The sequence below is a fragment of the Schistocerca nitens genome, chromosome 4 (genome assembly GCF_023898315.1).
Source record: "Schistocerca nitens isolate TAMUIC-IGC-003100 chromosome 4, iqSchNite1.1, whole genome shotgun sequence".
Classification (NCBI taxonomy): Eukaryota; Metazoa; Arthropoda; class Insecta; order Orthoptera; family Acrididae; genus Schistocerca; species Schistocerca nitens.
The window spans coordinates 493,131,090-493,157,838 of record NC_064617.1 but is presented as its reverse complement, the minus strand read 5'-3'; the positions used below and the strand labels follow the sequence as shown (position 1 = coordinate 493,157,838).

Sequence of the window (26,749 nt, the reverse complement as noted above, 5' to 3'; positions counted from 1 at the left end):
CCGGAATCCATGTTGATTCCTACAGAGCAGATTCTGGGTTTCCAAAAACGACATGATACGCGAGCAAAAAACATGTACTAAAATTCTACAACAGATCGATGTCAGAGATATAGGTCTATAATTTTGCGCATCTGTTCGACGACCCTTCTTGAAGACTAGGACTACCTGTGCTCTTTTCCAATCATTTGGAACCTTCCGTTCCTCTAGAGACTTGCGGTACACGGCTGTTAAAAGGGGGGCAAGTTCTTTCGTGTACTCTGTGTAGAATCGAATTGGTATCCCGTCAGGTCCAGTGGACTTTCCTCTGTTGAGTGATTCCAGTTGCTTTTCTATTCCTTGGACACTTATTTCGATGTCAGCCATTTTTTCGTTTGCACGAGGATTTAGAGAAGGAACTGCAGTGCGGTCTTCCTCTGTGAAACAGCTTTGGAAAAATGTGTTTAGTATTTCAGCTTTACACGTGTCATCCTCTGTTTCAATGCCATCATCATCCCGGAGTGTCTGGATATGCTGTTTCGAGCCACTTATTGATTTAACGTAAGACCAGAACTTCCTACAATTTTCTGTCAAGTCGGTACATAGAATTTTACTTTCCAATTCACTGAACGCTTCATGCATAGCCCTCCTTACGCTAACTTTGACATCGTTTAGCTTCTGTTTGTCTGAGAGGTTTTGGCTGCGTTTAAACTTGGAGGAAGCTCTCTTTGCTTTCGCAGTAGTTTCCTAACTTTGTTGTTGAACCACGGTGGGTTTTTCCCGTCCCTCACAGTTTTATTCGGCACGTACCTGTCTAAAACGCATTTTACGATTGCCTTGAACTTTTTCCATAAACACTCAACATTGTCAGTGTCGGAACAGAAATTTTCGTTTTGATCTGTTAGGTAGTCTGAAATCTGCCTTCTATTACTCTTGCTAAACAGATAAACCTTCCTCCCTTTTTTTATATTCCTATTAACTTCCATATTCAGGGATGCTGCAACGGCCTTATGATCACTGATTCCCCTGTTCTGCACTTACAGAGTAGAAAAGTTCGGGTCTGTTTGTTATCAGTAGGTCCAAGATGTTATCTCCAGGAGTCGGTTCTCTGTTTAATTGCTCGAGGTAATTTTCGGATAGTGCATTCAGTATAATGTCACTCGATGCTCTGTCCCTACCACCCGTCCTAAACATCTGTGTGTCCCAGTCTATATCTGGTAAACTGAAATCTCCACCTAAGACTATAACATGCTGAGGAAATTCATGTGAAATGTATTCCAAATTTTGTCTCAGTTGTTCTGCCACTAATGATGCTGAGTTGGGAGGTCGGTAAAAGGAGCCAATTACTAACCTAGCTCAGTTGTTGAGTGTAACCTCCACCCATAATAATTCACAGGAACTATCCACTTCTACTTCACTACAGGATAAACTACTACTAACAGCTACAAACACGCCACCACCGGTTGCATGCAATCTATCCTTTCTAAACACCGCCTGTGCCTTTGTAAAAATTTCGGCAGTATTTATCTCTGGCTTCAGCCAGCTTTCTGTACCTATAACGATTTCAGCTTCGGTGCAGCCAGGCATACTCTGACTAAATTGTTTATGGGCATGAATGTACCACAACATAGGGATGAGGGGGGACAAGTGGCAAGACAAATATTGACACAAGGAAGAGCTGGTGCCCATTTTGAGAAGCTGACCAGAAGTGATGGTCAGTTAACAGCGCAATCAGTGGGACAACTGGAGGAGGGGGGGGGGGGGGGGTAATAGTGACATCACACTTTTTGCAGATGATATATTTGGGACCCATAATAAGCAGGAGTAACTGGAGATATTGAATGTATACAAATAAGGGCTGCATGAATTTTTACGGGTTTGTCTGATACTTAGAATGGTGTCACAGAAATGCTCAAACAACAAAAAGTGAAGATAGGTGCTAGCTATCCTGTGAACGCATACTAACAAAGTTTCAAGAACCAGGAATCTACTAATATACTACAATCACCTTGTTTATCATTTCTGGAGGGAATGCTAAGACAAGATTCGACTAATTACAGTGTGCACAGAGGCACTGAAATAGTAGTTCTTCCTGTGTTCCATATAAGTGAGGAACATGTGACATTCTGGGAATTACCCTCTGTCATGCACTTCACAATGGTTTGTGGAGTGTAAAATTAGTTAGTTTAATGATCCATGGTTTATCTTGCATGATAAATCATAATGATGTTGAATAAATCATTTTCCATTCCATTGCAAATTAATCTGTGAATCTGGCTAGGTGCTGAACAATTAATATGTCTTTTTTTCTTCTTCTTTTTCAATACATGTCATTTTTCTTTCTGGTATTGTAATTATGTACAGTATTGCTCCTTTTGAACTGTAGTGGATTTATCACAAATTTCATGAGGGAATAAATATACTGTAAAGCAGTAGTCAGGATGCCCAACTCTTTAAAAGATGTTGTTGTTGTTGGTTGTTTTGGGGAAGGAGTCCAGACAGTGAGGTCATCAGTCTCATCGGATTAGGAAAGGACGGGGAAGGAAGTCGGCCGTGCCCTTTGAAAGGAATCATCCCAGCATTTGTCTGGATCGATTTAGGGAAATCACGGAAAACCTAAATCAGGATGGCCGGACGCAGGATTGAACTGTCGTCCTCCCGAATGCGAGTCCAGTTTAAAAGATGTCTACTAGGTGAAAGGGTGAGCACTACATTATTGTTACAGCATGCTTTTGAGCAATGAAGACTTTGTTTCTTAAAGATGAGTTACCCCAGAACATAATTCCATACGACATTATTGAATGAAAATACGAAAAGTATGTCATCTTACTGATTTATCTGTTCTCCAAACTTGCAATGAGTCTAATGCAAATATGGTTGAACTATGCTGTTTTTGGAGTGCCCAAATGTGCTATTTCCAATTTCATTTCTCATCAAAATGGATGTCTAAGCATTTCGAAGTTGTCACTCTATTTATTATTTCCTCACTAAGTGTTGTATTTATCATTGGTATAGTGCCCCCAGATGTACAGAACTGAATACATTGTCCCTTTTTAAAATTGAGGTTGAGACCATTCACAGAAAATCAAGGAATGATACTTTAAAGAACATTGTTTACTATCTCTTCTGCTTCTGTATGTATGCTTGGACTGATTACAATACTAGTGTCATCTGCAAAAAGAACTTATTTTGCCTGTTGTATATTAGACATAAGATTATTTACATACATGAGCAACAATAGTGGACGTAAGAGTAAGCCCTGTGGAACCTCAAATGTGATTTCTTCCCATTCAGAATTACATCTCTGATCTATATTGGATGAATTACTAAGCACAACTTTCTGCATTCTTTTGGTTAAATATTACATTATCAATTGGTTGACTATGCCATCAATTCCATAAAACTTCAATTTATCTAAGAGAATACTGTGTAGGTTGTAGAAAGTACCAACAGGTGTTATTTTATTATTTAATGCTTGTAAGTTTTGATGAGGGAACATGTAAATGACATTAACTGTAGAGCAACTCTTCTGAAACCCCAACTGTGATTTTCCAAGGATACCATTGTTGCTAAGGTGAGGTAATATTCTAGAAAACACCACCTTCTCAAAAATTTTGGAAAATGATGTCAGAATTGTAACAGACATCTTGCCTATATCTTTCTTAAGGAGGGGTTTAACAATGGCATATTTCAGTCTCTCTGGAAAAATTCCTTGAGTTAATAATTCTTTACACATTTTGGATAAGACCTGGGTTATTATGTGGGAACATATCTTTAGTATTCTATTGGAAACACCATCTAAATCATATGAGCTTTTATTTCCGGGAATGAATAATTTTATTAGTTTCAGAAGGAGAAGTTGATGATGCACTCATATCACTGAATATTATAAGAGTTACTTTTTCAATATACTACTGTGTTTTTTCGCTTGAACTGCCTGTCCCTATACTTTCTACTGTATTTAAAAAAATGATTATTAAATATATTTGCTTCGTGTTACTCCTCATTTATAGCCCTTCAACTCAGTTCAATAGTGATGTTACTTTGTTCTGTGGCTGGTTGTTCTGTCTCTTATTTCACTACAGTCCATATAACCTTAATTCTTTTGTTGGAATTATTTTTTCTGGCATTATGTGTGTTTCTTGACTTTTTATTAACCTTTCTTAGTAATTTTGAGTAGTTTTCATAGTTTGCAACTATTGCAGGATTCTTAACTTGTTCTTGCAAACAGATAAAATTCCCTTTTCCTTTCACAAGATACGTTAAGCTCTCTAGTGAGTCATGCTTTTTTATGCGATTGTTTGGTTCTACTGTCTTCATCCACTGGTGTTGGAAAGTTAAAAGTTAATTACTGAGATCGAATTGTATGATCTAAATAAGGTTTCCAGATAATTTTTGCTGTCAGAATCCTTCAGAAAATCTACACTGAAGTCACCACAGATTAGTAAGTGCTTGCTGCTGTCTGACAGATAGCACAGAAAGGAATCCAGATTCCTCATAAACAGTTCAAAATTTTCCAGTGGGGACCTGTATACTGTTACAATAAAAGTATTCATTCACAAGTACACTCTTCTAAGTGCTGATCACTACAAAATATACTCGCCTCAATGTTTCTGAACTTGTGTTCTGTTTTAAAATATGTAACAACTCCTCCTTTTCTCTATTAGTTTTGCATAAGTAAAGTGATATAATGTAATCTTTTATATGCTGGAAATAAGAAGCTGAATATGAATAAAATAATGCAAGCTGAGGAAGAAATGCACTCTGAAGAAGGAGTGGGCAGCATACAGATAGATGAATCTGACAAGAAATTAGACTAACTGAAATACAATAAATCAAAAGGGGTTGATGAAATAACCACGGGACTTCTGAAAATGGTTCAAATGGCTCTGAGCACTATGGGACTTAACATCTCTGGTCATCAGTCCCCTAGAACTTAGAACTACTTAAACCTAACTAACCTAAGGACATCACACAACACCCAGTCATCACGAGGCAGAGAAAATCCCTGACCCCACCGGGAATCGAACCCGGGAACCCGGGCGTGGGAAGCGAGAACGCTACCGCACGACCACGAGCTGCGGACGGGGGAACTTCTGAACGGAATATATTATCAAATGTATAAACAGGAATGCGTTATTTATACACTCAGCCAGTTACATGCATACTTCATAAATGTATTAGAGTTCCCATTAAAAGACAGTTTCTACCAACATATGCAGTCAATACTGAACAATGATCTTATATTTGAAAACATCATAACAAAAAATCTGCCTACAGTGATACTTTCAAGAGTGGAGGATAAAGTAGGAGCTATCCATAAAGAAGATCAGTTCCATTTCAGAAGAAATAGAGAACAACAGAAGCAGTGCTAGCACTTAGGTATTTCTTAAAAAAAGAGAATGAACAAGGATTTGCATATATTGACAGCTTTTGGCACTGAGGCATGGGAATACCGTTTTCAAGATACTAAGAGAAATTGTATGAAGGAAATATGATTGCAGTGAGATTTTTATATAGCAAGAACAGTATGTCAGAACAAGGAGAGGCATATGAATGGGTGCTCCTCAATATTATTCAACATTCACGTCCAAAAATCACAAGAGGAAATCAGATTGCTACAAAATGTTGAGATTTTAAGATGCCATACCAATATTGATAGAAAATAAGGGACAATCAAACGATAAGCTGCTCAAGAAAGAGTCTACAATGAAAAATAGAACATACAAAATACAAGTTTTATGGGTTAATTGTTGTCTTTTGTAACTGTAATAAAAGGCTTATTAAGACCGGATGCATTTCACTTTATTCTAAAGCTTCTTTAGTAATCAAGGTGTTCTTTTCTTTCCCCTCTTCATCTTCTATATGTATGTGTTGAGTTTTTGCACACAGCACTTTAACCACAATTAATACAATCACATTTTTATGTTCTTAACACATAAATGTGAATATATTACATACAGTGAAAGTGCTGTGTTCAAAACTCTCTTACTATAATGTGAAACATGTCTGGTATTAACGCAAGAATAAAAAAGAATCTACTGAAGACATTTGTGAAGTGTGTGTTGTTTGATGGGAGCAAAACAAGGACAGCGGAAGCACTGAAGAGGCAAAGGATTGAAGCCAATGAAATGTAGTACATTGTCACATCCAAAATATATACTGGGTCACAAGCATAACAAATTAGGTGCAGAGACGAAATGGAATAAAACCAGATTTGTAGACAACAATATGGAGGCATGATGAAAATAATACTAGATGGTACAAAGGAAGGAGAGAACAGCAGACAAAGACTTGGGCAGATATTCACTGAGATACTGGAAATGGATAAAAGATGTAACAGTAACTTCAACATGAAGAGAGAGGCTACAGTCAAAGCAATGTAAAGTGGCTTCTGTAAACCAACTGACAAAGAACACTGTGTTGAACAAATTTAATTTTGAATACAGATTACTACTGAAAAAAGGTTCTTTGGTTGAATCTTACATGACTCAAAACATTCACCAATATGTGACATGACACATAATAGCTTCCTGGATGAAAATAAAAATTGTGCAAGGAATCAACTAAGACTTCAGTTCTGAGTAAACTATGAAGAAAGCAAACATGCTACCAGTTCCACTGAAGCACTGGAATTTTTATATTCATTAGTTTACAAACAACGTGTCATGTAAAATTTGGAAGTATGAGAACAATACATCTAAAACCTGTGTAATGGAAATAAGAGGCTGAATGCAGCCTGAAGAAAAAGTTACTGACAGTTGACAGTTGCTGTTAATAAGGGTTTTTTCTGTTTTTTCATTCCAATGGTAGCAATTATCCAACCAGAGCACCAAAACTGAAACACTGATGGAAATTAAGTTAAGAAAGAATTAACCATGGCACAATGAAATTAAAATGCCGCAGAAAGGTTGGCATCAGTATGATGGAACAAGCCTATATAGAAAAGACAAGAATGAAAAGTAATGCCAAAAATAAATACAAAAGCTTATCACATTGATAAAGTTTGCTTGCTGCGACAACACTGTCTCCAAAAACAAGTAATATCATAAGCAACATTCACCAATATTTCAGTGTTATTCATATTTATGGTAGTGCTACATTTTTCGATAGCATTGTTATTTCTCATTATAGAAACATTAACATATTGTTCTTAAAAATTAAGCCATTTTGATGTTATTCTAAAATAACAATCATAATTTTTGCATGAGTGCAAGAATTAAAATATTGCTAATTTCAACTGATCCTACCAAAGTTAAAATCTGATACTGATCGGTTCAACCGACCTGTAAAGTATATGGGGCTTTAGTGTATATTTTACAGTATGCTTAGGTCATTAATCAATGTATCTGTGACTAACTTCCTTAACCCCATCCAAAACGTAAACTGAACTAATACAAATAAAGAAAGAGGATATGCTTTTTAAAAAAAAAAAAAAAAAAATTCTCACTTCCATACAACTAACAAGAGTATTACTTTTATTCTGGGTGTAACTGAAATTAATAGTTAGCTAATGCCTCATGTCAGAGCATTAATTTAATTCATCAACGATACATCAGTATCGCACTTTCGATAAGAATTTGTTAGTGGGCAATACACACATTTTACACTCTTAGGAAAAAAAATGGCACTAAACTGAAGTCGACTACATACACTCATCTTCTGAAGGAAAAAAGTGAATGGCATATCTCAAAATGAGTTCGCTTTGACTGTTGAAGATATCCAAATAAATGTTAGAACTCACATTTTTATTTGAACAGAATATACTCAAACAGATTAAAATGTGACCAACACTCGTAGCTCTAAAGTTGACATCTCGAAATAGGAATTGACTATTTACAACAACTTTTTTTTTTTTTTTTTTTAGATCTATTAGGTCATCACACAAATGAATCCTGTAACATATTATTCATAAAAACTTCGAGGTTTGCCGATGACATTGTAATACTGTGAGAGACAGCAAAAGACTTGGGAGAGCAGTTGAATGGAATGGACAATGTGTTGAAAGTAGGATATACGAAGAACATAAACAGAAGCAAACCAAGGATAATACAATGTAGTCGAATTACATTAGGTGATGCTGATTATTAGATTAGGAAGCAAGACATTAAAAGTAGTGGGCCTATATGAGTTTTTTTCTATTCGGACAGCAAAATAGCTGATGATGTAGAGAATATAAATCAGAGACTGGCAATGGAGAGGAAAGTTTTTCTGAAGAAGAGAAATCTGTTAACATAGAACATAGATCTAAGATTCTGAAGTGTAGCCATGTGTCGAAGTGAAACATGAACAAAAATGGTAATGGAGGGAAATTTGTGGGGTTAAAGTTGAAGAGGGAGGCCAATTGATGAATACAATAAGCAGATTCAGAAGGAATGTAGCTTGCAGTCATTATTTTGAGGTGAAGAGGCATGCACAGGATAGAGTAGCATGGAGAGGAACAGCAAACCAGTCTTCACACTGAAGATCACCACCACCACCATCACTGCCACAACATTAACAGTTTACAATTAACTACGCCTTACTAACAGTATGATTATTTCACACAAAGAAGAATGTGGGCACTTACTGTATTACTCACCTTTGTTTGAACTTAGCCCAGCAATAGCTTTGTCACCAACAAGAAGGGATGGTCTTTTCTCGGCTAAACCAGGAACTTCTAGTGCTAGGAATTCTGCACCTGGGCCAGTAATCCTGAAGGTCACATTTGTTAGGTCATACTGCCTCATCTTAATTGTTTCTGAAATTTCTTCCAGGTGCAACAGTGTGTGGAAAAAATCACTGTAATTTATAAAACTGAGAATGTCAGATAAATATGGAACAACACTTGTTAAACTTTCACTTTGTTCAATGCCACTTTTTCTTTGACTTTCAACTGTATAAACAAACTGCCAAAGATATTTTGGCACTACGTATTGACCTATTCGAACAGGCACAAAAGGAGGTGCCTTCCTAGGCTTCACACCTGTAATAAGCAATCTGCCACTTACATCATTCTCTCGTTTGATTGCATCTAATGTATCAAATTTCATTTTACCAGACTGTGAATTTCTAACATTATTACTCTGTGAATCATCTCTCACCCTCACTTCCACTGCAATCTCTATTTTGAAGCCCTTAAAAACAAATCTGAATTTCTCTGTGTGGCAACCTGCATATCTTCCATGGCAAATAAAATAATAGGAAAAACTTTTTCCAGGGTGCAACACTATTAGCTTATCAATACTCGGAGACTTCAAACGAAGCTGTGACCATGACATTTGACTTAAAAATTGGCAAAATTTCACTACCTGTTTTGTTTGTCCAGTGTTCAGCAAAGTAACTGAGATTTCTTTTTCTTCGCCTATCTTCAGTTCGCCAGATTGTAGAACAGCAGGAGTAACAGTGACACCATTTACAGAGATTGATTCCAAAACAGGTTTCTTCTGTTCTACTTTACTTTTGCTGTAGTTGTGTTGTCCTGTGTTGCTTGTATGCAATGGGACAACGCTAAGAGCACGCCACAATACCGACTGCCTTGTACTTTCAATCGCCTCAACTATAACTTCGTCCCGTAACTCAGGTACGTAACCTGGTTCACAGACTTCCTTGCTGAAATATATCGACTTGTCCACGAGACCATCACCTGTACTTTCGTAATTTGTTATGCGTCCGGTGACAATACGTGATCGCAACGCTCGTACGGAAAATAAATGTAAAATTTCTCCTTCCAAATTTGCTATACTACCATCCAATTCAACAAGAGCATCAATTAGTATCCAGTCTCCTGAAATCAGACACGAAGAAAACGCGTTTAAAAAAAATACACAAACTAACATTGGATGTAATGGAATATCCTTTGTAATACACAAACCTTCAACTGGTATGAAGTCACAAGAGACGTCATCCAAGCTAAATTTGAGTTTATCTGATATAATGACATTTCTGCCATCTCTGCTCATTACTTGTCCAACAATACTCCTAGACAGGGTCTCTCGCTTTTCAATTAATGGCTCAGAATTTTCCCAGTTTTCTTCTTGTATAGAGTAAATTTTCTTAACTCTCCATTCGTCCGACGGCCTTAAACGGAAGGCAAGATATTCCAATTTGTTTCCGACCTTTATATTGCGGTATGCAGGGTCATTCAAATCACAATACACCTCATCATCAATCAGGGCATAATCCGAATGTACATGAGTTACTACTCCCACTCTGTAACAGCAACAACTGTCTTTGGAAAGGTCTTGTACAACACTACCCTCAATTTCTGAAGGAGCACACGATTCATTGCTGGCTGCATTCTGCTCTAGTGAAGACAGAAGATCAACAACACTAAAATCTTTTTCTGAAGTTTCTAATTCCGAATCTGTGGAACCTAGTAAGTACCTAGATAATTTTGCAACAATTGAAATCATATCTACGTAAAAGCTAGCCTCACATTCAAAAATATAAGAATAACTCTGAATGCCAGATTTTAATGCTACCATCCGTAAATTATATCACTCACAATTTGTTTACACAACATAGTGCCTTCGAATCACTGTACAATACACGCGCGTTTCAGAGATGTTGGCGAATGGCGACAAATGTAAACACAAATATGGAACACTTGTTGCCGAAGCAGTTAACACTATGAGCAGAGATGTAAAACATTTTATTTATTTATTCGTCCGTATGACTCTGTAACAAATTTACATTACGAATAATTGTAGCGTAAATAGATATACGTGACCATTATTTCTGGCAAAATGGTGCCTCGTCCATAGTCAAATAATTAAAAAAAATAGTAATAACATAGTAGCAGCACAGTCTAATAGTGAGAATCTTTGTTGACATGACTGTGGTTGACATGAACAGTTTGACGTGAAAACTAAGTGCGTTAGCGAAGTGAGTGATCTTTTGTGTTGAAGAGCTTTGGGTCTGTTAAATCATGTTTGTTGTGGTAAATGCTGTCGAAAGGTAGAGGAAAACGTTTGCAGCGCGCTTAGGAGTTTGATGGCATATCTGCTACAGAAGTAGTGTCCGTGCCAGTAAATTGAAGAGAACTTTTGATAATACTGTTAGCAGAATGTCAAAGGCACCGTGTGAGGTTTCAAATAATGTGCCAAGTAACGAGGAAATTATAGCGGAATTAACTAAAGATCTGGAACAGTGCGCAGTTAAAACGAATTCTGTGAACGGTGACACACCTTCTACACTAGAGCATGGTAGTGTTGACTCTATATTGACTACACCAGTAAATTGTGATGGCGCAATTATCAGCAGTGTTTCGGACGAGAAAGCGAAAGAAGGCAAGGTAACAGATGATGCTTATAGGTCGGACGATGATGAATCAATCCTGCACGACGATTATGATACAGTTGATGAAGAGGCTCTTAAAATCGCAGAAGCTACTTATTCGGACGACGAGAAGAAGGTTGTTACATTTTTACAGAATAAAATCTTATTCACATTTTAGATTAAGGTTAGGCCTAAGTTCCTGGCAGTACGTGTTGGTACAGTTATTCATTAGAGGGTGCGTGTTATAGAACTTTGTGCCTTTACGAAGCATGTGATATTGTCAGGCAAAACACACTGTGACGTGTCATGTTCTGCTGTGCGATGTAAGTATCCTCAAAAATGAGAACGGCAGCCCATCAGTAGTCACATTTGCAGTTATGGTTTACTTAGTATACTTGATGTGAATGTACTATAAAACAGAAATCTTCCAGTCACCAGTTACAAATCTGTTAGCATGTGGATATAATTTTTATAATTCTTGACGTTCATAGTTTAATCTCTGTCACAGTTTGTTTTTTACCTGCTCTAATAAATAACAGCTAATAGATTCACTGAAGCCCTCAAAACAGCTTTGATAACTTCGAGCAATATTATCGAATTATTAACCTATTTGATGTTAATTAATATGGTGCTCTTTACATTAACAAAACGATTTACTGCGCCTGTGGTTATGTGCTGTTGTCAGACAATACTGTTTCTCACCATAGTGTTCTATAAGATTAGATAGCTGGACGCTTACAGGAGAAATTAAGAATGTAATTTCTCTTTTTATTTACACCGAATACTAGGGTGCTTCCAACGTGTCAACTGCAGAAGAGGCACTTCTATCATTATACTGAGTATCCCACTGACAAATTTAATTAAGATGCTAGATGCATATTAAGAAAAATTTTGATACCCCTATTAGCAAATGTCTCTAAATTTTATGTAAGCAACACTGCATTAATGATGAATCTCACAAAAATGTTTTTCTGTGTGTAGTACATTTCACAACATATATAGTTTCTGGATCAACTGTTAAAAAATTTGGTAACATAGCATTTGACGCTGTGTGTATATTAATTTTCAGAAGAGGCATTTGTTGTGTAATTGGTGCTCTAGGTTTGGTTGAAGTGTAAAACAGTTATGGAAAAGAAGTTTAGTTGTTGAGTAGTTCTCATTGTCTAGCTATGCAGAAATTTCAGGAATTTGATAACGTGTTTCCATTTTCGTATTCACATTAGTGCTTCGCTCCAGCTCTGGATTGTCTTAAGAAATTGTTATTGCTGCATCTACCTTTCAGGATGCTTTTGTTGTCTTTGTTGTTTCTTGCAGGTTGAACTCCCTAACTTCAGGTAATTCTTTCTTATTACCTTCCATAATACCTATAATTGCAAAAAAGGTTGGAAATTAAGGAGATGGGACCTGGATAAACTGATAGAACCAGATGTTTTGGAATTTTTAGATGGAGCATTAGGGAATGATAAACAGTACAAATGATATGAGTACACTATAAGACAAATGGGTAGCTTTGAGAGATGGAATAGTGAAGTCAGTAGAGGATAAAATAGGTAAAAAGACAAGGCCTAGTAGAAATCCTTGTGTAATGTAAGAGATTTTGAATTTAATTATTGGAAGGATAAAATATAAAAATTCAGTAAGTGAAGCTGGCGATGAGTAATACAAACGTCTCAACAGTGAGATTTACAGGAAATGCAAAATGCTTAAGCAGGAGTGGCTGTAGGACAAATGTAATGATTTAGAAGCATGTATCACTAGGGAAAAAGATAGATACAGCCTACAGGAAAATTAAAGAGGTCTTTGGAGAAAAGAGAACAACTTATATGAATATCAAGAGCTGAGATGGAAAATTAGTCCTAAGCAAAGGAGGGAAAGCTGAAAGGTGGAAGGAGTATATAGAGTCTTTACAGTGGAGATGTACTGGAGGGCAATGTTATTGAAATGGAAGAGGACGTAGCTGAAGATGAGATGGGAGATATGATACTGAGAGAGGAATTTGACAGAGCACTGAAAGACCCAAGTTGAAACAAGGCCCTGGGAGTAGATGGCATTCCGTTAGAATTACTGATAGCTAGCCATGACAAAACTCTCCCATCTGGTGAGAAAGATGTATGAAACAGGCAAAATCCCTCAGCCTTAAAAAATAATATGACAATTCCAATTCTAAAGAAAGCAGGTGCTGACATGTGAATATTACTGAACTATTAGTTTAGTATAGTTGCAAAAAAACTAACATGAATTCTTAACAGAAGAATGGAAAAACTGGTAGAAGCTTACCTCGGGGGAGGTCAGTTTAGGTTCTGGAGAAATGTAGGGACACGTAAGGCAGTACTGATGGTATGACTTCTCATAGAAGATAGTTTAAGGGAAGGCAAACCTATGTTTATAGCATTCGTAGACTTCGTGAAAGCTTTCGACAATTTTGAGTGAAATACTCTCTTTGAAATTCTGAATGTAGCAGGGATAAAATCCAGGGAGCGAAAGGCTATTTACAACTTGTACAGAAACCAGGTAGCAGTAATAAGGGTTGAGGGCATGAAAGGGAAGCAGTGGAGAAGGGAGTGAGACAGGGTTGTAGCCTATACTTGATGTTATTCAATCTGTGCATTGAGCAAGCAGTAAAAGAAACAACAGAAAATTTTGTAGTAGAAATTGAAGTCCAGGGAGAAGATATAAAATGTTTGAGGTTTGCTGATGACATTGTAATTCTCTGTAAGACAGCAAAGGAGTTGGAAGAACAGTTGAAGAGAATGGTCGGGTCTTGAAATGAGGATATAAAATGAACATCAACAAAAGCAAAACAAGGATAATGGAATGTAGTGGAATTAAATCAGGTAATGATGATGGAATTGGATCAGGAAATTAGGGACTGTAATAGGAGAGTTTTACTATCTGGGCAGCAAAATAGCTAATGACCAAAATAGATAGGATATAAAATCTACAATGGCAATGGCAATGGCAAGGAAAGCATTTCTGAAGAAGAGAAATTTGTTAACATCGAGTATAGATTTAAGTGTCAGGAAGTCATTTCTGAAAGTATTTGTATGGACTGTAGCCGTGCATGGACGTAAAACATTTGATGATAAACGGTTCGGACAAGAAGAGAGCATAAGCTTTTGAAATGTGGTGCTACAGATTAATACTGAACGTTAGGTGGATAGATCACATAACTAATGAGGAAATTTGTGGCACAACATGACTAGAAGAAGGGATTGGTTGGTAGGACATAATCTAAGACATCAAGGGATCACCAGTTTAGTACTGGAGGGAAGGGTGGGGCTAAGAGTTGTAGAGGGAGATGTAGAGATGAATACAGTAAGCAGATTCAGGAGGATGTAGGCTGCAGTAGTTACTTAGAGATGGAGAGATTTGCATGGGATAGAGTAGCATGGAGAGCTGCATCAAACCAGTCTTTAGACTGAAGATCACAACAACAGTACCCAATATATCCTTATTGCCCAGTTATTGAGATAAGAGCTTAGAACTTCATATGTTCTCTTTGACAACATCCATGAAACTAGTTTGTTTTTCAATGCTCAATCTGCTTTTCAGTTGCACTGGACATCTCACTGACTATTCATAGAGAATGAGGCATCAGTTTTTACTGTTTATACATTCAGGAGTGATTCCATATTGGGTATGTCATCCGGTATCTATTATTTGATCTTCAGAGAATGGGTAACTTATTCTTGTCAAATGCCTTTAGTATCCTCACCTCTTCTAATTGGTAGAGTGTAGTAGGCTTTAATTAATAATATCCAGAATGGTTTTCTCGAAAAGTTAATTGAACTTAGCGCCTTTAAAACTGGGAACTGTTTTCTCATCAACAACAATGCACATACGGTTAGATATTATTTTCAAAATGAACTTGCTTCAATGTGTAAAGGTTTTCTGTCACAATTTGCTTCAGTTTCAATAGTTCATTTGATCAGAGTTTACGTGTACAACTGCCTCCATTAATAGTTTTATAGTAGGGAAGCCAAATTAATGCTTGTAATGATTTACACAACCTGATTGTCATGTAAAAGTGATGGATCCCCTGTTCTTTAGTGAGATCTGCAAACTAACTGTTAACTTTCATTTCAATTGCAGCTGCAGAAAGAGGAATGTGCTAGTCAGTGGCTGAAGTTTTTCTTCCATTCTTTTGAGAAGCCCCTGTGTCTGATCTATTCACATTCATTGCCCTGTGGTTGTTGGAACATTAAACTGAATTTATGAGTGATTCTGAACTATCACCAATAATCATATTGCTGAGTCCTGTTGCATGCTGAATGTGAACAATACATTCATTTTTCTTGCAGCAGTCCAAAACTTCTTTTTTAATGAACACTGACCCCTCCCCCCCTCTTCCCCCCCTCTTCCCCCCCCCCCCCCCCCCAACACACATAGTTTCCCTTTAATGGCAAGTATTGACACAACTACTGCACTCGGCACACCAACTTCCTTGGCAAAGTGGAAGTGGTAACACCAGTTCCCTTCAGATTGCCGAAGTCAAGCATTATTGGGCTTGGCTAGTGGTTGGATGGCTGGCCATCTGGATGTGCCAAGTGCTGTTGGCAAGCATGATGCACTGATACCTTGTGAGGGCATTTGAGGAGCTACGCAACTGAGAAGTAGTGGCTCCAGTCATTAAAATTAACAACAGCTGGGAGAGCTGTGTGTTGACCACATGCCCGTCTGAATCTGCATCTAGTGACGCCTATTGATGATTTGTCTCTACTGTTGGGCCTTCCAAGGCCTGTTTGTAAAAATGTATTTTTATTATTTTTGTTTTTCAGAGATGTTCTATAGCACCGTTCATCACCATCATATTTCATCAGTTCACATCGTCCTTGAATTTTTTCGGATTAGTTTCCTGTGGTTGATCATTAGCCTATACCTCTTCATTTGTTTAAATGCACTTCTGCACAAACTGGTTCTGACAGTGTTCTGTATCACAAGTATATTCATTGTTAAAGATTTTTAAGCCAACAGACCACTGTTGTCTTGTCTGGAATGTGCTGCTCTTCATAATGAAATGTAATTTGAGAAGTCTCAAACATGTTGCTGTACTGTCTTTTTGTGCACTGATAGTGTTATTTGAAGTTTTTAGGCTATCCTTTATCTTGCTCCATCTTGTACTATATCAGCTGAGTGGCATTGTTGTCTTGTAACAAAGTTTCAGTGAATTTCCTGCTTGGCACTTTGAGGTGAAGTTCCTATGATGTGCGATATTTATTAACTGCTGTAACACTGATTCCTCTGCTCAGGGTGTAACTGGTGGGTCAGACGTAAGATTCCAGAAAAGTATGTCACAGCTGGTGGTGGGAGTTAGCAGAGATGTCTTGACATCAAGTCTTCATGTAACCTGTCCATTCTGTCTGCTGTTTCTTCTGCTTTGAATAAAGCTGTCTTGATGGATTTGTGCTGTTGCCAGATCCCATGTACAGATTAGTTGAAAACAATTGTCCCAGTTGACAAGATTGTCATATATTTATATCTCCATTGTGTCTTTGAAGACAGTTCCAGAACCTACTGGTGTGGCGCAGCCCCTTCATCTGTTCAAAACCAAATATATGTCCTCTGTTGATGCTGTGCTGTACTACCATGAAATTGTTTGTTTGGCTGAGGCAGACTCTCCTGACATGCTATATGCAGCACTGTGAGTTGCAGTGCTACTCACCAAACTCACACCTGATACTATAAATGTCCGTTGTTCATAGTCCTAGTTGATCTTTTACTGAGGCAAGTAGGCCTATGTCCTTGATTTTGTCTGTTGGGTGGAAAATGTTTTTATGTGGTGTTTCTCCATGATCCTGTTAATCTTTGGTGTGGGTGGCTCTGCACACAGAATGAGCATCAGGTGTGTGGTTTCTTCTTCCGGTCTTTTCTTTTTTTCTCTTGTTCTGCCACAATGCACACCTTATTTTGGTCACCATTCACCCATTCTTATATAAAGGTTCCTGCAGGTACTGTAACTTGACAGGCAGACTCTTCTTGTTGAAAATGTTCTTTTGATCCTTATACTGGGGTGTGAGCTCAGAATTTTCTTGCGCTGTTTGGTGCCAACTATTAGCACTATGGTGCAAGTCCATGTGTGTGTTCTTCCTGTAGAAAGAATGCCCCAACATGCCATCGTGGTTCTTCTTCATCATAATGACCAGTAACAGTAGGCATACATTTTCTTCCGCCTCCATGGTGAACCTGTGATGTTGTTATAATGACGATAAAGGGGATCCTATGGCACTCCCATCTCTTTCTTCACAGGATTTCACACCACATTGAAAGTAAAGGGTTGTTAGTGCATGTCGGACCAGTTTAACTGTGCCCTTATCAAAGTGACCCTTGAACAGTACCATGGAGTGTCTCAGTGGCACCTGTCTGAAGACGGACGTGATGTTGAAGCTGACTAGGAGGTTCAGGTGCAGGTGCAGGTGAATCTTCAGGAGCAGCTTTACAATTTCTGTCGAATTCTTGACTTGTTGTAGGTAATGATCTGTGAGAGGTATCACCAGCTGCACCACATGTTGGTGAATTTATTGCATTCACTATAGGACGTAGTGGGACTCTCTCACTGTGTAGTTTCAGGAGATCGTGAAGCCATGGTGGTGCATGTGTTCTGGAGTAAAGCAGTCTGACACTATCCTTCTCTTAAGCTGAGCTGTTTAGGTGTGGTGTGGTCTTCTGCATCATAGGTGGTGTAGAATCCTTATCCACTTCTTTGTTTTCCAGATGCGGTAGTAATTGTCTGTATTCATCCAGTAATCATCTGACCTTAATAACACCGTCATGACTCTTTTTGTCTGCTGTGGGTCAAGAGGAATATTCAGTTTAAGTTGTCAGCTTTGGCCAGTGATGTAATCTTAATGGCTGCTGCCACATCAATTTTGGTTTGTATATTCACAGTTTTATTAGTTGGTGAAGCCAATGAATATGAAAGCAATAAATAAATAAATAAAATGGTTGTGGTGACTGACTGGTGTGTAGCTTAACACAACATATATATTAGTTTGGGAAATGACAGTTTGGTTGTGAGTAGGTGAAGCCAATGAATGTGATACTAAAAAACCCAGGTTATGCTGATGGACTGATCTGTGCTGATGCCGTTTGGAAAATTTGCCAAAAACATGAAGTTATAGTTGGCATATTGTTTATGGCATTTGTCACATGTTTACCATGACACTGGTCAAAAGCTCGTGACTCGTATCAAATGTGGCACTATATCTCTCTGTTGCTGGGGCCACTACATTATCACCCTCACCGAGCTGTCGGTTTTTGGTATCTTGGCTCTTTCAATGGTCCTGCAGGTCTTCCTTCTCACTTTTTCAGTGACATCACTAATGGTTTGCTCGATGCTGCTAATGATCTCATGTTTATGTAATGCTCTTGGTACTGGTGCAAAAATTCAAAGCTTTCAGCAGTATGGTTGTTTTCGTCCAGTAGAACTGTTGATGATACCTTAATTGGTAGTGGAAATCAATGAAACTTGTTGCACTGTGTTGCGGTAGATCTCTCTGTGTAGAAGCCACTGGTTGCAAAGATGTTTCCATTGACTTGCTTCTGAATGCAGGTGAAGATACTGGATGCAATAAGCAGGCAGCAGCTTGATTCATCATTTATAACTTTTAAATTATTTGAATAATTTTTATTTTGGTATCATAATTGTCCCTCGCCTCTTTGGATTCTAAAATTTAGTTATTTCCAACTATGTGATGACTGTCATTATGCCATGCATGTTGGACTGCTTAATGGCTGCCAGGACCAACTATGGATATTAGTTATTTCCGAGCTGTGGTAGTGAGAATTGGGTACAGTGCCACCTTGGTTGAATTCGAGTACAGCAGAATTTTCCATTGTGAGTTTGCATATGACAATGTTATGTTGAATTCATGCTGCAGTGGAAGACAGAGCAAAATAAGATGTTGGCACACATTATTCTAATCTCAATTAGCTCAAAGAAGCCAACAAAGTTTAGTGTCGCCATTGAAGGGATTATATGCTTCGACTCAAAAAGTTGCTGTTGAGAGGTTTGTGGTTTAATCCAAGGCATTTGGATATAACCTGTAATGATATGCTGCAATGTTTAAGAGACTCAACCTGCTTAGCTCCAATTGATGAAGCATCAGAGTACAGTCTTTTTCACCATTGAGGTGCTATAGAGAAACATTCAGGCGTATTATCTGCAATTGTAATAATCCATCCTGACGTTATATGTCATGGGTGAACAATGCTCACATGTTGAAAAAGCATGTGGGAATTCCTTAGCCATGTTGAGTAACTCAGAAGATAGTGATTGGATTTGCAGGGAGCTATGTGTTGTGATATTGCTATGCAGTCACTGAATGTGATTATGATGTGCGGGCTTTATATTCCTGTCCAAGTATATTGATTAATCTTTTCTGTGGTTTTCCCTAATTTCCTTTGAAGACGCCACAGCAGAGTTTTACTTTCACATCCTTGTAGTGTGTGCTTTCCCCTCATATTTTTATACAACTGTGCAACTTTACTTTTACATGCAATTATATTGTTTGTAGTGTATTTTTGATTTGAAATGATCCAAGGAAAATAAATAAATAAATGTGCCCTTAGAACCAAAGATAAGTGTGGTAATTTTTTTTTCCAGGAAAGGAAAGATGAAGCAGAGAAAATAAAATTATCTGCAAATGATTTGTTTAAAGAAGGCAAACACAAGGAAGCTGCTTTAAAATACACTCTCGCCTTACGGACTTGTCCACTAAAGTATGAGCACGACAGAGCCATCTTATACTCCAATCGAGCAGCAGCAAAAATTAAAATGGTTTGTTGAAAATAAGATTTGTTTTGCTTGTGATTTATGTGTTTTACCATCTGCAAAATGTGAATTTATGCATTTAGGTATAGCCTCTGTTGCATGAGACTTATTTCCTACAAGTTACTATATCCTTGTAATTCACCATATACTGTAGCAGTAAAGAAGACCACTCACCATGAAGCAGAAGTGTTGAGTTGCTGATAGGTGAAAACACACACACACCTGCCCTTACATGGTGCCAGCTGGACTAACAGTGCCAATGCTTTGGTTCTCAGTAGGTGGATTGGTATGGTGAGGGTAGTGTCGTGTGGGATGGTTAGAGAGAGAGAGAGGCAACAGACAGGGAGAGGGAATGGATGTGGGTGGCTAGCAGCTTGGAGGTAGGCAGTCGGTTTGCTGGCTAGGAATGTGAAGAGGAGAGGTGGCAGGTATATGAGCTAGCCATGTAATGCACAATTGTAGGGGCCGGCGGGGAATGGCACATGCTGAAGGCAGTGTGGAGACATGAATTGGCAAGGGGTGACAGTACTGAGTAATGGGAGACTGTTGGATGGAGGGTGCAAGGATAGTGTGTTACCTTAGATTGAGGTCAGGACGATTACAGGAGTGGAGGGGTGCAAGGATAGTGTGTTACCTTAGATTGAGGTCAGGACGATTACAGGAGTGGAGGATGTGTTGTAAGAAAACATCCTATCTGCATAGTTCAGAGACCAGATGATGCAGGAGACCAGATGATGCAGGGAAGGATCCAGATGGCCTGGGTTGTGAAGCAGCCATTGAAATTCAGCATGTTGTGCTCGACTGCGTGTTGTGCCACCAGGCGGTAACTTTGTTGTTGGCAACAGTTTGACAGCTGCCCTTTCATTCTGGTGGACAGCTGGTTAATTGTCGTACTGACATAAAAGGCTGTGCAGTGTTTGTAGCAGAGTTGGTATATGACAAGGCTGCTCTCATGGGTGGCCTGGCTACTTATGACTAGAATAAGCTTATGACAGGACTGGATGGATGGATTGGGCAGGTCTTGCACCTTGGTCTTCCACAGGGATTTTATCCTTGTGGCAAAGAACTGGGAGTGCAAATGCCTTAGGGATGGACTAGGATGTTGTTTAGGTTGGGTGGGTGTCAGAACACCACCTTAAGGAAGGGTGGGAATGATCTTCCGTAGGATGTTCCTCATTTCAGAGCAGGGTGAGTGATAATCAAACCTCTGACGAAGAATATGGTTCAGTTGTTCCAATACGTGTTGATACTGGGTGATGAGAGGGGCCTCCTTTGTAGATGTATTTTTTTTCTCTTTTTTTGGGTGGGGGTGGGGTTATGTGAGTATACAGCCTGGGAAAATAATTTGTGAACTAGGTGTAGGGGCTATTGTCTGCCTGTGAAGACCTTCATGAGGCCTTCAGCATATTGGCCAAGGGAGTTCTTGTCACTGCAGATATGTCATCCGTGAGTGGTAAGGTGGAAGGGATCTTTTTCATTTGGGAAGGATGGTATCTGTTACAATGCAGGTGTTGTTGCTGTTTAGTAGGTTTAATATGGGTGGAGATATCAGAGACATGGGGTTCACTGTCCAGGAAGGTGGTATGTTGCGTAGAGGAGGACCAGGTGAAGTGAATGGGAGAGAGGAGGTTGAATTTGCGAAGGAATGTGCATGGTTATCTTGGCCCTGAGTCCAGATCATGAAGGTAATAATGAACTTGAACCAGACTAGGGGTTGGGAGGTTTCCTCCAGATGGCCCATACGAGGATGTCATGGAGATGCCCATGGCTGTGGTGTGGATTTGTTTGTATAACTTTCCTTCAAAGGAAAAGTAGTTGTGGGTCAGGATGTGATTGGTAAAGTGTACATGGAATGAAGTGGTGGGATTGATGTCTGAAGGACAGTGGGAGAAGTACTGTCCAGTAGCGGCAAGGCCATGGGCATGAGGGGTGTTGTATAGGGAGGTGGCATCAGCAGTGGTGAGTAGGGATCCAGGATGTAAAGGTTTGGGGGTGGTTGAAATTCAGTGAAGGAAGTGGTTAGTATATTTGCTGTGGGAGGCCACAGTTTTTTGCAGTTGGTTGGAGGTGTTTGTCAACAAGAGTGGAAATTGCAAATAGTCTTCAAGGGTTTGCCACGGGATGACATTGTGCAAATTTCACAATATTTCCTTGGAGCAATTGTCCAACATCTTCAAGTGGTTGAACCTTGCTGCTTTGTTGGTGGCTAGGTGTGACTGGCAGTATCCGCAAGTCGAAACCCCTGTATATAGAACATGCGTACGAAGAATGCTCAAGTGCGGAAATCACGCATTATCAATGATTTGCAGATAGATGATGCCATACTCAAATGCCCTTTGCTGAAAATTCTGGAGCAGCCCTCCTGTGCATGCGCTATGTTCACTGACAGTGCGGACAGACGTTACTCACTAAAAAACTGTACTAGACCATTGTTATGACAGGTCTGTTATTGAAAAATCTTGTGATTTTCTTATCATTTAATAGCACCCGATGCAGGGTTCCAGGTGTTCTCAGTGGAGATCCTATATCCATTTTGATTAGATTATCAGCTGTACAGATATATATTGCCTCCTTAATGACGCAATCCTTGAAAGATGATGCTGGGGATGAAACCTCCGTCTTTTCATAAATAATGTGATCTCCCATATTCAGACAGTATTCTGTGATTGCCGACTTCTCCAATTGGTGTAGGTATGTATGAAGTTGATGTTTATCACAGCGGGTCTTGTACTATGTGACATGTCTGGCCTATATATGCCACTCAACATTGACATGTTATAGTACAGCGCCATCTATCTGCCAGTGACTGTGCCTATGCGTTTTTCGCGCATGTGTTCTATATGTAGGCACGTTCAACCACCTGAAGGTGTCGGACAGTTGCTCTGAGGAAATATTGCGAAATTTGCACATCACCATCTGGCAGCAAACCCATGAAGACTGTTTACAACATATCCTCTGGGAAAGCTTGAAGAGTCACATCTGGTACTCTTATGGAGAGGAGATGGCAAAGAACATATGCAAGTTCGACAAGTTACACCTCAAGAGAGGTAGATTGTTAAGCACCCTTGCATTTTATCTGAGATGCTGCGACAAGCGAATCATTCCCGTGTTTGTTGAATTTAAACTTTGTTGAAAATCACTAATATTCTCATTCCACAGGTCTCAGCCAGTTGACAGAAAGTTTAAGCACAATGTTTGAGGAAGATTAAATAGTGGGAGGGACTGGCGGCAGTTTAGGATGGTATTAGCCGTATGATATTGCTTGTAACTTGGGAAAAATTGCTCCTGAGATTCTCACTGCTGATGTTTGCTTTGTGCAGCACTCCGATCCTGGTCTCAGACACACATTTAATCTGCCATAAAGTTTCAAATCAGGGCACACTGAAGACTGAAAATTCATTCTGGAGATATGTGGTTGAATTGTTGGCCAGTACGTACCTACAGGAGATGAAATGTCAGTACTGCTGATAGACACACAGAAAAGTACACACACTATTCCAACTTTCAGAACTCCTGGAGGAGCAGAGAGCTGTAGAGTGGGGAAAGATCGAAAAGGAAAAGCAAGTTACTCCAATACCAGGATAAGAGAGACCTACCTATTGTCAGGTCAAGGGGACATCTTTTGAATATTTTTTCAGGTGTTGAATATTCATCCAGAAAACATAAATGCATTTTCACAGTAATGATATTTATGGAACCAGAGAGAAACTTCTTTTTCTCTGCTTCTACTTGATCAATGCTTAAAACGATCTAGTCACGCAACAATGCTTTCTTTACATTTTTTACTTCAGCATTTTGCTCTAAGTGTTTCAGGAACCCATTATACTTTATGTGGAAAGCATTGTAAACCCAATCAAAAGTAAATTCTATTCCATACCACACACAGATCTGAATCTTACGCGAACATATCACAAAATTGTGTTTGTATGTCTGATTCTCACTTGGAAAGTCCTAGGCTCTCAACACACAGGATGAAATGGAAAATTTTTCAGTTATTCTGTAGCAAATGCCCATGTCCCAGCTGCGCAAGCAGAGGAAGAAGAAAGCGACCTGTTCTATGAACTGGAAAGAACATATGATGACTGCCCTGTGTACAACCTTAAAATAGTTGTTGGTGATCTAAATGCTCAAATGGGAAGGGAACAGATTTTTAAACCAATGATTGGAACCCACAGTAAACAAATCACAAGTAGTGGTAATGGAACAGTGCTCATATTATTGTTGGTTCTTCACTGTTCCCATACAAAGATATACACAAAGTAACATGAAAGTCATGAAATGGGAACGTTGTTAAGCAGACTGATCATGTGTTGACTGATGCAAGGTGCAAGTAGGACCTTTTGGACTTGGGGAGCCGCAGAGGCCCAAATGTAGATTCAGACCACTTTTTACTATGGGCCTGAGTGAGGGCTGGAATTTTCAATACATGTAAAGGAAACAAAACCAACAAACAGGAACATAATGTAATAGCTCTAGAATCATCTACAATTAGAAAGCAGCACCTGGAATAAAATCACAGATCCCTGGGTTGGTACCAACACCTGCTGATAATGCTATGGTAATGGAGGACACATAAGCAACAATTTTGGCAGCCAGCAAACTGGGTATGATGGCTGTTGACAGTGGGTGCCCACACCATATGTATGAGGGTTGCCCAAAAAGTAATGCACCATAATTTTTTTCTCAGTCAAAAACAATACTACAAATGCGAAACGTTACATATGTAAGTCTCCTGATTGAGCGTGCCAAGTTTCCGTCACTTCTGACAGATAGGGTAGCTGCAGGACAGTTTCAAAATGGTGTCTGTAGGTGATGTATGTTACAAGCAACATACCATTATTGAATTTTTCACTGCAGAGAAAGAACTGTGGCGAGTATTCACAAATCCTTGTGTAAATTCTGTGGAGCATCTGCTGTGGATAGAAGTACAGTTAGTCGCTGGGCACGGAGGGTGAGGTCATCAGAAGGTGGTTTGACGGAGCTCCAAGATTTGCAGCAGTTGGGGAGATCATCCTCAGTTGTCACACTTGACTTGTTGCAGTCAGCTGATGTCATTCTCAAGGACAGATTAAAGGATGCTGTTCGTTAAAGACATTTTGAGAACGATGAAGAGGTGATTCACACAGTGAAGGACTGTCTTTGCCACCAGGATAAGAATTGGTACTGACAGGGCGCACACACACACACTTGTTTCGCGCTGGAGGAAGGCCATAGAATGGGATGTAGATTACGTGGAAAAATGGGGTGTGTAGATAAAACACCATTCTTTCATGTGTGTAATTCTCATTATGTTCAATAAAGAATTGTTGAAGGAAAAAATGCGGTGCATTACTTTCTGGACAAGCATCATACAAGAAAGAGCCTCTAGTTTCCAAGATACCAAGTTAAGGTGTATGCTGACTAGAGTCAGTTGTATGTTTAGTAGCTCAGCAGCATTTATGTTTGCATGTTTAAGGGATCTCTTTTCCTTTGATCTCTTGATTACATATGTGGTTGACGTTCTGGCTTGTGTTCTGGCCTGTTCTTTGTGGGTGTTATAATTCTCGCAGTTGATGAATTGGTGCAGCTAGGATAGAAAACTTGGAAGGACTGAAGAGTGTGACAACTCTGAGGATAAATGGAAAATAATAAAGACTGTAACAGTGGTGTCAGGAAATGAAACTCTGGGAACTGAAGCAAGGTGCATAAGACGTCCATGGCTTGATACTGAGTGTGAGATAGCAACAGGGCAAAGAATGTAGCATATAGAACAACACTACAGTCAACTTGTATAAGAGCAAACATGGAAGTTGAGGTGGGGTTGGAGGAGGGGAGGGGGGGGGGGGAGGATGAAAGCAGACATTAAAGAACTAGTGTGAAATGTATTTGCATTTGCAAATATGGACAACCATCAACTGTATAATGGGGTAACAACAATGCAAATTTGTTGCGAGCCGATTTCCCACTTATCGCAAGTGGTCACCTTTAACCGTTTGGCTATTCGAGCATGCTCCACGGCCAGATCCAAAATTCCATATATCATCAACCATGTGGCTACAACCTGCACTCTTGCATCCATTATGGATATTCCTGTACAGAGAATTTTAATTGAAAGCCACTTGCCCAAAGTTGGGGTATTGCAGTGCTTGTGTTGTTCAGAAATACAATGCTCTCCCCTGTACAGGAATGTAAGAGTGCAGGTTGTAGACACATGGCTGATGACATGTAGAGGTTTGAATCTGGCCGTGGAGCATGCTTGAATAGCCTAATGCTAAAGGGACCACTTGCAATAAGTGGGAAATCTGGGTTTGAATCGTGGTTCCAATACAAATTTTCATTGTCATTATTCCATTATACACCTGATGTTTGTCAATATTAACAATTGTGAATAGATTTCACGAATTTCATAGTGCTGCTATTGTGTATGTTTCTTCGGATGAATCATACTTCTGAACAGCACGGGTACAGCAATATTGTATCAAAGAACTGGAGTTTCAGAATAATGAGAATGATGTGAAAAAATTTTATAGGAAGGTAAATGCTGCCTGCAAATCCTTTAATGGAAAAACTAGCTTGATAAAGGATGAAACAGGTAAAATCATAAGTGAAGGGGGAGAGAGGGGTGAGAGATGGTGCTGACGTTTTGATAAACCATGGAATGATACCAAGAGATCTCTTGGAGTACAAGGATTAAATGAAATGTAATTGGATGGATAAAAATCTACTCAACAAGCAGCAGCACCAGCAGCAGGAGAAAACATACGT

General features: G+C 39.0%; 2 protein-coding genes across 4 annotated transcripts in view; one reads left to right on the top strand and one right to left on the bottom strand.

Moving 5' to 3' along the window:
- LOC126251369 (probable RNA helicase armi) overlaps window positions 1-10,543 on the bottom strand; it is a 56,322-nt gene extending 45,779 nt beyond the window's left edge. For 2 of the 3 annotated variants that reach the window (XR_007545728.1, XM_049951751.1), the window contains exon 1: window positions 8,558-10,543. Coding sequence is in view for 2 of the 3 variants with exons in the window: in XM_049951751.1 (XP_049807708.1) it covers window positions 8,558-10,442 (1,885 nt within the window). In the remaining variant the exon portion in view is untranslated. The remainder of the gene's footprint in view (window positions 1-8,557) is intronic. The other variant, XM_049951752.1, reaches the window with a different exon arrangement.
- Window positions 10,544-10,846: 303 nt separating this feature from the next.
- LOC126251370 (tetratricopeptide repeat protein 1-like) overlaps window positions 10,847-26,749 on the top strand; it is a 38,938-nt gene continuing 23,035 nt past the window's right edge. The window contains exons 1-2 of the mRNA XM_049951753.1: window positions 10,847-11,371; window positions 19,838-20,011. Of these exons, the coding sequence (XP_049807710.1) occupies window positions 11,024-11,371; window positions 19,838-20,011 (522 nt within the window). The 5' untranslated portion in view covers window positions 10,847-11,023. The remainder of the gene's footprint in view (window positions 11,372-19,837; window positions 20,012-26,749) is intronic.